Genomic DNA, 12,166 nt, shown 5'->3' on the forward strand with positions numbered 1-12,166 from the left:
GTTCAGGTCCAACCCCGCTCCGAACCTTCCTTCACCCCCAATTTGGGTTGAACCCCACCCTGGTTCAGGTCCAACCCTGCTTCCCCCTCTCCCCCAGAATTCTGTGGTGGTTTTGCAAAGCAGATAAGTGTCAAGTTAGTACCAGTCTTTGCCAGCAAAATTTGTTTTATTTATGTCACAAAACAACTTAGGAAGCCAAGCTTTCAAAGCCTGTGCCTAGTGCCTTTTCAATCTCAGGATTAAAGGCCTTGTGATTGAATTAGACTTAAAATAATACTAGGACATAAATTCTGCAGTTCATTTTTTTTCTTCACTTCAGAACTCAACAAAGAAGGGAAAAGTAGAAACCTTTGTTATAAACCCTAAGTGTGTCAGTCTTGGAGAGCTCTTTGGACAGACTGATCCTAGCACCATGGAGTGGTCTGATGGGCTCTTGGCATCAGCAGTTCGAACATTTGCAAAACATTCCATCAAAAAAACAAAAAAAAAGGAGGCAAATACTGATGCCACCTCAGAGATTCAGGACTGTTATACTGTGAGTTCAAAATTTATTTTAATAGGAAGAATTACATTAGAGTCTAACATGACTGGTAATCTGAGCCAGCTACAGGACTTCGAGTTATGCCAGGGGTTTTTAACCTTTTTAGATCAGTGTACCCTGGCGGCTGGATATGGAGCAGTGTACCCCTGGTGTATGGATGTAGAGTTGGCCGGGGGGGGATGGGGGAGCACATGGCTGAATGTGGAGCGGTGGCAGCCATCATGTGAGCTTCCCCCGTGTCTGGCCAGGTGGGTGGTGCCTGTGTGGCAGCACAGGATGGTGCATGGTGGCGCTTCATCCCCACCCAGCTGCACATAACCCCTAGGGCCTTCTCAAGTCTCCCAGGGGGTATGCATACCCATGGTTGACAACCTCTGAGTTATGCCAAAAACTATCCTTGGAGCTCACTCCCCCACTCACTCCTTTCCTCACAGTTATCCTTTTCTATACTCACTTCCTTTAAGAAGAGCTAGCAGAATGTCAGTTTATACTGTTCTGATCAAATGTTGCTGTTAATGAACTCAATTAATGCTTTATCTTTGATCAAGATTTCATCCTTGGGGCTATAGTTTCTAGTCACATGTTTAATTTCAGACTGTTCTTCAATGTCAGGCATCTCCAAAAACAAATGGATTCCTTTTAGATGTGGGTCTTACAAATAGTTCTTCTTACATCCTCCAAACTGTTAAGTTTAATGCTTACATTTCATGACTGAGATTTCATCCATTACAGGGAGAGTAGGGTCAAAGAGGCTGTGAGCCACCTTTGTGCCTCCCTGGCACTGTACTGCTTTGCTAGAATGGGCTCTTAATTGTATATGTGGTATGAGTATAATTTGTATAGTAAATATTACTCTCTGCTTATTTTAGTTGAACACCTTGGAACAAACCAATTCTTCAGTGGCAGTAAGAAGCAAACAAGCAACAAAATGTCCTTATAATGACTGTAAGTACTCTGAATATATAAATATTGAACAAATGGTAGGCAAGGTTCTTTGATTAGATATGATATCTTTTATTAGACCCAACTGAGTAGTTGGAACAAAAGTTCTTCACAAGCTTTCAGGTAGAATCACCCTGGTAAACATTATTTAACAAAAGGAACTCCTTTCACTCAAGTCTAACTCATTTCTGTTTCTTCTCTGTCTGTATCTTCAATGATGAGCTAGAACTGAGGAGGAGGAGGAACCTGTGATGAACTCATAAGTAAGATACAGGAGTATGGGTTGGATGAAGGGACTGTAAAGTGGATAGAAAACTGGCTGGATCATTGGGCTCAGAGGGTAGTAATCTTTTGGCAGCTGGTATCAAGTGGAGTGCCCCAGGGGTTGGTCCTGGGGCTGGTTTTGTTCAATATTTTCATCAGTGACTTGAAAGATGGTATGGAATGCACCATCAGCAAGTTTACAGATGACACCAAGCTGGGAGGAGTAGTAGATGCACCGGATGGTAGCGCTTGGATTCAGAGAGACCTCAACAAATTGAAGGATGAGGCCAAAAGAAATTTCATGAGATTCAATAAGGACAAGTGCAAAGTCCTCCACTTAGGATGGAACAATTACATTACAGCTTGGGGATCGATTGGCTAAGAAGCAGCTCTGCAGAGAAGGACCTGAGGGTTATAGTAGACAATAAGATGAATATGAGCCAACAGCGTGCCCTTGTTGCAAAGAAGGGTAATGGCATATTGGGCTGCATTAGTAGTAGGAGTTGCCAACAGATCCAGGGAAGTGAATATTCCCCTCTTCAGCACTGGTGAGTCCACATCTGGAGTACTGTGTCCAGTTTTGGGTCCCTCACTACAGAAAGGATGTGGACAAGTTGGAGAGAGTCTAGTGGAGAGCATGACTTCTGAGGAGAGGCTGAGGGAACTGGGCTTATTTAATCTGAAGAAGAGAAGACTAAGGTGGGATTTAACAGCAGTCTTCAACTATCTGAACAGAGAGGTTGTGGAACCTCCCTTCGTAGTGGTTTTTAAGGCCTGGCTAGACAAAGCCTTGGGTGGGATGATCTAGTTGGCTATGGCTCTGCTTTGAGCAGCAGATTGGACTAGATGACCTCCTGAGGTCCCTTCCAACCCTACATTTTTTATGATTCTATGGTACTATTAACCTGTAACCATCATTCACCTGGCCAGTTTTCCTAAATATTCCAATTTAAAACACAGGGATCACTTACTGGCCCAATTTTGATGGACTTACTCGTAGTTAGTATTACCTTAGACTCTTTCATTAAGCTGTCTAGTGGTGCTGACACTCTGCACTGATAAATCTAAAATTTTGGTGGGTACTACAATAGACAGAATTTTTAAAAGAGTTTTTTTCTACAAATAATTGACCATATACATGTTCTTAATACTGAGTTTTTCCCATACTAGGAGCCTTTGGCTAGAGCCTGTTTGCCTTGGCAGTACCTATAGTCTGGAACCAGTTTTGGCAATGGCATGGTCAGCACTGGCTTAGTGCATGTCCCATTCTAGAGATGGATCTCCTCTGAGTATTTCTCAGCACTTGGCCCTTCTTCTTTAGACCTGTTTAGTCCCCATTACAAAGGGGAAGGGGAAGGTTTATGGAATCTTGTGAATCTTCATTTCCCTCTGAGAGTGCCCTAGCTCCATCTTTTTGAAGATCCTGGAAAATTCCAAGAGCTGATGTATGGTTTGGCACAACCTGACATCCTGCCCTCCTACTGACAAGCAGGCAAGTAGAAAATATAGGGTTCTCCCCAGGAAAGCCAAATGTTTTCATCACAAGTGTTTGTGTTTGCCAATGAAAAGGGCAGAGCAGGGGTGTCAGTCACTTGGCCCTCTAGGCTGTATGTGGACCATGGGACTTCTCACAGCTTGGAACTGGACCATAATTTAAACCTGTTTAAATGAGGGAAAATCCGTCATTATTTATCTCACAGTGAAAGTGCAATACGAGCAGGTGCATGAAACAGTTACAGCATATAGCTGTCTTCATCTTCAGTCGCCTGGATTTGGGGGTGATCCTGCAAAAGCATTTAAAAAGTCAATCATTCTAACATTCTACCTGAGAAAGTGCTAATCAAAGGATTCCTGATGTTGCAGTGAGTGTAGATATGAATCAGTACTCCAATTTTTGACACGAAGGTTTAGCTACGCTCCCTGTAATGCCATCTGCACATCTATGGCACATGTGTGGTCTGGGACTTCAACCAGGTTGTATCCAGTGCTAGCTATATCAATGGTATCTCTTATTCATGCAACCCTTCCCCTCCACCCTTCCCCACCAAGAAAAAGAGTGGTCTTATGGGATTGGATTAGTTCAGATCAAGTGTACCATTTACAACAGTAACAACAATATAGTACCGTCTACTTCAGAAGAAGGCATGAAATACCATGTGGCAAACAATCCTGGTATTCTCAAGATAATTCTTTTCCTGCCTTACATTAGAGGTTGGCTTATGCTTGCAGCATGAGAAACAAGGACGAGTAATCAAATAATTTTTCTGGCAATGAAAATAATTTCCAGGACAGCAAAGAAACTTCTGTCTCTCAAGACAATTAATGTTAGAAGTTACAGAAAAGAGTAATAGGAAAAATTGCAGTTCTCTTTGCCTTAGTGCCCTAGCATCCATTTGAGTTTGTAGATAGTAAGGGAATCTCCACAACAGAAAACAGGAACTCCTTCATTCATCCTGGAAGTACCTACAGTAATGGCCTAGACATCAGAAAAGAAGCACAGCATGGATTCTTCATTAGCATCTGAAAGTTTTTGGCATCCAGCCTGAAATCCACCAGGTGCAGGAATTAAATTTTTTTTGAAAAAATTACATTTTGGGCACCAAGCGAAACAAAAAGCTCTTTATGGCAAGGATAACTACTTCTTGATTGGCACAGTAATGGCCTGAGTTATAAATGCTACTGTAATACAGACATGAACAACACGTGCCCCTAGAACCTGGGGGGGCATGATGAACACCCACAGGTGGCTGCATCAGCGGCAGGAGCATGGCGACAATGACCAGGGACTGCCTGCAGGTGGTCGCAGTGACAGTGATGAGGGCGGGCCAAATGGGGACTGCCCACAAGCAGCTGCAGCAGTTGGCAGCAGGGGGTGGGTGGCAAGTGGTGGGTGGCAAATGGGGACCGCCGACAACTGCTGTCTGCACAGTAGACAGCAGTGAATGGGGACCTCCCACAGCCGCTGGTGGCAACCACCTGCAGAAACTGGCAGTGGCATCGGTGGTGGCAGTCTTGGGGGGGTATGTGCCCCCCTGTACCCTCCTTGCACGTCGCCTATGAATTGTACAAACAATTGGTGATCTTGCTAAATCACAATTGCTCCAGAATGACTGACCAGCCACCATAGAAAAATATTTACAAGCCTTATTGGCATTCTGCAGAAAGGACTATGACATTCCATCTGAGCATTGTCAGGTACCAAAATTTAATCCAAATGACAGATTAGATAAGCCTGTGCCTGGACTTTCTAAACACTATTATACTATCTGTAAAAGTCTCTATGACACAATCTATAAAACAATCAAACTGATGCTGTCATGAAAAAGTTGTCACTAGAGCTTTAGAAACATCTTTGAAGCCAAGTTGTTGCTTCCCCAATTCCTGAGAAATTGTTTCCCATTATTTTTCTGTATCTCTGTAATACTCAGAGGGCACTCCTACATGTGCATTTAAGCACAACTAAATTTAATGCGCATTAAAATAATGCTCATTGCACAATTTTTGGCAGGTGTCTACACATGCCGGGACTTGGCAAGTTAGTCCCAACTCCCTGCAGCCCTGCCATGTGCCCCTAGTGCAGGGACGGGCAAAATACGGCCCACGGACCAGATCCAGCCCATCAGGCCATTATATCTGGTCCGCGGAGCCCCTAAAATATTTACTAATTAATATTTATTTGCCCTGCCTCCCCGTCAAAGCTGGCTAGAGACAGGGGCAGTAGGACCCAGAGGGAGCACTCAGCAGGCTTGAGCAGCCCAGCCCCACCCACCTCCAGCCAGTTCTCTGCTTTCTTGCCACCGCCTTGCTCCATGTGGCTGTGGCTCCTGGCTTCATTCCCCCAACCACAGAGCATGGGACCAGGCTGGTAAGGGGCTGGTGTGTGTGTGTGTGTGTGTGTGTGTGTGTGTGCACGTGCGTGCGCATGTGCACGTGCACACGCGCAGGCACAGGGGCAGAGTGTGTCTGTGTGTGTTCATAGGGTAAGTCCCACACACACACCCCTCCATACACATGCACCTACTCCTCCCCTCACACTGCTATACACAAACCCCAGCAACCCTTCCCCCATAGCCACCCACACCCCACATACCCACACACCCACAACTCCCACAAACCTAAACCCACCCCACATGATATACAAGAATAAGACTTCATTTTAAGGTACTGTGCAGTCACCTCTGTATTTACTACACAAACACATGTAAATCGGGACAAAATATTGTTAAAAATCAAATTAATGAGTGTTGTAGATGATCACTTTTTAGAATATAATTTGGTATTTTTCTGGTTCTGAGATGGCAAAACCCCTTGCTGAAAGGAGTACTTCTGGGGGCAGGGGGAGGGACTTCTGGTGGCAAAGGTCAGGGGTTAGAGGGTAGAACTTCTGGTCCCGAGCTGGTGACCAGGAGGTGGGGCACCTGTCAAGGGTCAGGGCTACCCATGGAGCCCTTGACAACTTGCCAAAACTCGATAAGTGGCCCTCCACCCAAAATAATTGCCCGCTTGTAGCCTAGTGGCTGGGCAGACCCAACACTAATGTTAGTGCCGGCTCATGTCGATATATGCGCTAATGCACTTTGACTAATCATGCCTAAATTTGATGCATGCATTTCCAGGTACTAAATTTAGGTGCAGTTAGCCTAATTTCACCATTTTTAATGTGCATTAAGGGTGCACATGTGTAGATGCATGCCCATAATGTGCATTAAATTAAGCTAATGCTCATTAACGCATCTTGTGTAGGTACGCCTAGACTGTGGCTTCTAAACCACAAGTGTCTCTCCAACTATGTCTCTTTACAGAAAATATTACCTTGTGCATGGATTTAAAAATAATTGTATGCCTTTCCTACAGCAAATCTTGGGGTGTAAATATTGCTGTGGCTCTTTCGTTAATGCTATCTTCTCATGTAGCTCCTAAACTAGCTAATACTGAGTGCTATGATTCTAGCCACAGAATTCTCTTGGATGATTGTGGCATAAACAGACAATCGTAGCACTCTACAGACAGATCGCGTGTGCATGGAATATATGCATTAGTTGCACCCTCTTCATCCTCTTCCATCTAAAATACTGGAGCTTTGTGGCTTCAGAGCTGCTGCAGGCAAGATGTTAAAATCCTGTACCAGTTGGCATGCTAGGCATCACAGATGTCTTTAGGAATACTGTTGGAAAACATTTGTAAGCCTCATCTGAAGAAATTTTGCCTTTAGTGGTAAATGATATCAGAAGCTGATAAAAGGAGAAATTTCCCCCTTTTTTTTTTTTTTTGGCAAAAAGTATAAAATAAAAGGAAGAACAAAAGAGTCCTCAGTTTCCAGATTTTTGCATTAAAGTGGTATTAAATAACTAATTTTTCAAATAAGGATAATTGTCTTCCTTACATCCTCCACAGTTGAAGGCTTGTATATGGATATCTTTTCTTTTACATAAACATGTATCAGTAGCTGTCAAGTTTTATTTCATAAGGACATAAGAACTATCATTTACTGGGTCAAGCCATAGGTCCATCTTGCCCAGCATCCTATGTCACACAGTGGTGAAGAGTGGATGCTGAAAAGGAGAACTCTTATACTCCCGAGTTCTTCTGCTTCTTGTAAGCTTCCTTTTTGGTTTAAGCTCACTAAAGAGTTCTCTGCTAAGCCAAGCTGGTCACTTGCCACATTTACTATTCTTTCTGTACATTGGGATGGTTTGTTCAAAACACAGCCAACTGTCCTGGATTCCTTTCCCCCTTAGATTGGCTTTCCAGGGGATCCTGTCCATCCATTCCCTGAGGGAGTCAGAGTCTGCTTTTCTGAAATCCAGGGTCCATACTCTGTTGCTCCCCTTTCTTCCTTTGGTCAGGATCCTGAACTCAGTCATCTCATGGTCACTGCTGCCCAACTTGCCATCCACTTCTGCATCCCCCACCAATTCTTTCCTGTTTTGTGAGCAGTAGGTCAAGAAAAGCATGGCTCCTAGTTGGTCTCTCCAACACTTGCACTAGGAATTTGTCTCCAGCACTCTCCAAAAATTTCCTGGTTTCCTGTGCACTGCTTCCTGCTTGCATTGCCCTCGCAGCAGATGTCAGGGTGATTGATGTCCCCCATGAGAACCAGGGCCTCTTATCTGGAAACTTCTGCTAATTGTCTGAAGAAAGCTTCATCCTCATGTACCTCATCCTCCTGGTCTGATGGCCTATAACAGACATCCACCATAACATCACTCTTGTTGTTCTCCCCTCTAACTTTAATCCAGGGACTTTCAACATGTTATCTCCATTTTCATACTGGAGCTCTGAGCAATCATATGGCTCTTGTACATAAAGTGAAACTCCTTCTCCTCTTCTCCCCTGCCTGTCATTCCTGAACAGTTTGTATCCATCCATGACAGTGCTGCAGTCATGTGAGCTATCCCACAAAGTCTCTGCTACTCCAATCACATCACAGTTCCTTGACTGTGCAAGGACTTCCAAGGCTTCCTGCTTGTTCCTCAGGCTCCATGCATTTGTGTACAGACATCTGAAGTGATTAGCTGATTGCCCTATTTTCTCAGGAAGAATGAGGCCTCCCCAGCTGCCCCCTCCTGCTTCTGTTTCCTCTAGGTCCCCAACTTCCCCACCTACCTCAAGGCTTTGTTCTCCATCCCCTAGTGAACCTAGTTTAAAGCCCTCTTCACTAGGTTAGCAAACCTGTCTGCTCTTCCCTCTGTTTGTCAGGTGGATCCCATCTCTTCCTAACAAGCCTTCTTCTTGGAACAACATCCTATGGTCAAAGAAGCTGAATTCCTGGTGGCAACACAACTTGTGCAGCCATGGATTGATCTGCAGGATGCATCCACTCGTGCCAGGGCCCTTTCTCTTGACTGGAAGGATTGAGAAGAACACCACCTGTGACCCCGTCCTGTTCACCCTTGTATCAAGAGCTGTGTAGTCACTCTTGGTTTGCTCAGGGTCACCCCTAGCAGTATCACTGGTGCCCACATGGATAAGCAGCATAGGGTAGTAATCAGGAGGTTGGACAAGTCCCGGTCATCCTTCCATGACATCACAGATCTGGGCTCCAGGCAAGCAGCAGACCTCCTGGGACAACAGGTCAGGCTTGCAGATGGATTTCTCCATCCCACACAAAAGGGAGTCTCCAACCACCACCACCCATCTCTTCCTCTTTGTGGCAGTGGTCTCGATCCTCCCCACCTTGGGGATTCCTAGCCTCGCCTCTTCCACCAATAGAATGTACTCCTCCTCCTCTGTTACTAGTGCTCTATATCTGTTCTCCAGGCAAACTACTGCATATGGGGATGACAGCTTCTTGCTGCCAGAAGTTACAAGCTTCCAGCTTCCACCTTCCTGGAAATCCACGCCCTCTTACACATGTCCACATATACACGTCCATGATAGTTGACTCTCAGTATACATAGATGTATCTTTCACAGTTTCCATGCTTAGGACCTGGTATCAAGTGGAAACCTCTACCATGGTGGAATTCCTCCTGTCCTCCTCTTTGTGGTGGACACAGACTACTAATCATCTTCCTTCAGTGCACATAATGTCTTCTCATCCTTTTGCATCAGCTGTTAATCATGCAATCTGCTTTTTGTCTCTCTGCTTTCATGACATCCAGTTCCTTTCTTCCTTGAATCTAAAGTAGTGCTGCTTTAAAACCTTTGAAGATGCATCTATATGGTAAACTTGCCAAAATGATTACTTCCTACCCCTTTATGAGGCTTGTGCTGCTCTATGTATTACCTTTGTACCAGCTGACAAATTCTGACTCTTGTCAGGCAAAAAACCCAGAGTAAGAATGATGGCTCTTAATAGTGATATTAGGCACTTGTTAAAGGTTTGTTTGCTTTTTAAGAGGCTGTTGTCACGTAAATTGAAACTTTTCACTGAGGCACTTAAATTTGGCACCTTTCCATCATGATGAGCGTCGCCATCCCTCAAACATGACAGGCAACTATAAACAGCATTGTTAAAGTACAGCTTCCCACTACTTTTCTTGTTTATTAAAGAGATGAATGGCTAAGAAGTTTGTAGTTATTACTAATAAATTATGGCACCCAGAAAAGCGCTTGGTTCTCTAGAAACATAAAAATCACAGTTCCTTCCTCCACTAATTTTGGCAGTCTCTATGTACTTGACAAAGGAGACAAAAACAAAGTGTAAAAGGAATTGGTAGTGAAAAGATGGGAACAGTTGTAAATGCAGATAATGAGAATGCTTGGTGATCCTGCAGTTCCAGAAATGTAATATCCAGTGCCTAATGTCCTGATGGAAAATATGTAGGAGAAACGAAATAACAACTGCATACCAGAAAAAACACACACTGGAAATCTATCAAAGACAAAATACCCAATTTCCTGTGGGTACACACCTCTCACAAGACAACCACACTCTCTAGTCTCTCAGTTCTAGTCCTCAAAGGGAATTTGGGGGGCTCACCTTTGAAACACCTTTCAAAGACAAGCCTACTAAATTCACTTCATAAATCTACTGGATACAAAAAACCATGGACTAAATATAGACATTGGATAACCTGCACATTATAACCTGCCTAATAACTGATAGGTAACCTGTCTGTCTGCATTTTACCAGCTGTATTCTATCACCAGTTCAACATCCCCCCTTTTCCCCTACCTCACCTACGTGTCTCATACCTATTGTCTCCCATGGCCTCTGATCCTCACTGCCATGCATTTACATTTTTACAGACCTGCATTTTGCATATTGGCTTCTGTTCTATCTAGGAGAGCACACAAAATACCAGTCAACTCTCTCTATGCCCGAAGAAGGGTATTTTATACTCAAAAGCTTGTAAAGAACAATTTTTCCAACTATTTAGCTGTTATAAAAAAAAGATATCACATTCACCCGAAGAACTCTGTCTGGTGAACCAATACACATTTCAAGGTTTAATTTTTACTAGCCAGTTACCTGTCAGGAATGGCAGGGTGGGTAGGCAGGGACAGAGCGCTGCCACCCAGCACTCTGCGTAGCCACCACCTCCCAGGAGAAGGAGGGGGTGGGAAGCTTGCCCTGGCATCCCCTCCATCCCCCTTGGCCAGCACCCTGTGCCACCACCACCTCCAGGGAGCAGGGCCAGGGGGGACAACACAGTGCTGGCCTCGCTCCCCGGCTCTATCTGCTCTATCGCCACTGCCTCCAAGGAGCAGGGCTGGGAGGGGGAGGGGGTAAGGCCAACAGTGTTGGTGTTGCCCCCCAACTCTGTCCCCTCTGTCCCTGCCATCGTGACGGCATGCCACCACTGCCGCCTCCTGTCCGGAACATTCTCAGAGCACTCTGATGGGTTGTTTCAGTCAGTATTGTGATTGGCTGCCAAGACAACCAGTCAGAGTACAAATAAAGTGTTACGGGCAGACAGACAGACTAAGGCTTTTATTTTATATATACTAATATATATAATTTTGTTGCATTTATGACAGTCAAATTGTGAACCAAATGTCTAATGCTTATTTGCAGGTGAAACTAATAATGACTGGCAGTGGATAATCTTGGATGGCCCAGTAGACACAATTTGGATAGAAAACTTAAATACTGTTCTAGATGACACTAGAATGCTCTGTCTTGCTAACAGTGAAAGAATTAACTTGCCACCAAGGATCAGAATGATATTTGAAGTGGATAGTCTCTCTCAGGCTAGCCCTGCTACTGTCAGTAGATGTGCAATGGTTTTTGTGGTAAGGCTTTTTAAAGAAAAACAACCATAGATTATTGTTTAGCTTTGAATTATAATTTATAATTTATTTATAATAATACAGGCAAGCAGCAAAACCCATGCAGCATTGGGTTGCCAGATACCCTTGTACAAGAGTTACCTCTATACCCAAAGACATGGATTGCAAATATTTGAATCCACCTATCACATATGCTGATGGTTGAACTAATTATCCTATGATACTGATAGGAATACAGTGACCTTTATATTCATGTGTCCAAATAAGTGTTTGTGTTCAGTCCTGATCCCTTTGAAGACAGAAGCACAAAAAAATCTACTTTATTTAAAGCAGGATCAAACTATATACTTTGTAGAGAACACACACACTTCTGAGAGTTTATGATGAAAAATATATATAGCTCATTTTATTTAATTAATAGGATCCAACTAATCTGGGATGGAAACCGTATGTTAAGACTTGGCTATTGAAGATCTCCAGAATCATTCCACAAAGTGGTGTAAAGGTCCTTGAAAGTTTATTTGAAATAAGCATGGAAAAAGGCCTAAACTTTTTAGATAGACACAAGAAAATGCAGCCATTTCCCGTTCAGCAGATGGGACTTGTAATGAATCTCTGCAGAATCCTTGGTGCTTTTATTGATATAATGAGTAAAAATGGAGGCTTTGGTCACAGTAAGTAAATATATTTTCAAATTCACTTAAAATACTCTTTCCTTCCAGGTAGATCTTATTATTTGTGC

The 12,166-nt window shown here is 43.7% G+C and overlaps 1 protein-coding gene across 1 annotated transcript in view; it reads left to right on the forward strand.

Annotated features, from left to right (window-relative positions):
* The window catches only part of DNAH14 (dynein axonemal heavy chain 14), a gene marked incomplete at its 5' end in the record, with an annotated part of 314,106 nt that overhangs the window by 125,450 nt on the left and 176,490 nt on the right, over positions 1 to 12,166 (forward strand). The window contains 4 exons of the mRNA XM_019548582.1: positions 320 to 535; positions 1,411 to 1,486; positions 11,210 to 11,427; positions 11,846 to 12,102. Coding sequence (XP_019404127.1) covers positions 320 to 535; positions 1,411 to 1,486; positions 11,210 to 11,427; positions 11,846 to 12,102 — 767 coding nt within the window. The remainder of the gene's footprint in view (positions 1 to 319; positions 536 to 1,410; positions 1,487 to 11,209; positions 11,428 to 11,845; positions 12,103 to 12,166) is intronic.

The sequence above is a fragment of the Crocodylus porosus genome, unplaced genomic scaffold (genome assembly GCF_001723895.1).
Source record: "Crocodylus porosus isolate Cpor-Errol unplaced genomic scaffold, CroPor_comp1, whole genome shotgun sequence".
NCBI lineage: Eukaryota > Metazoa > Chordata > Crocodylia > Crocodylidae > Crocodylus > Crocodylus porosus.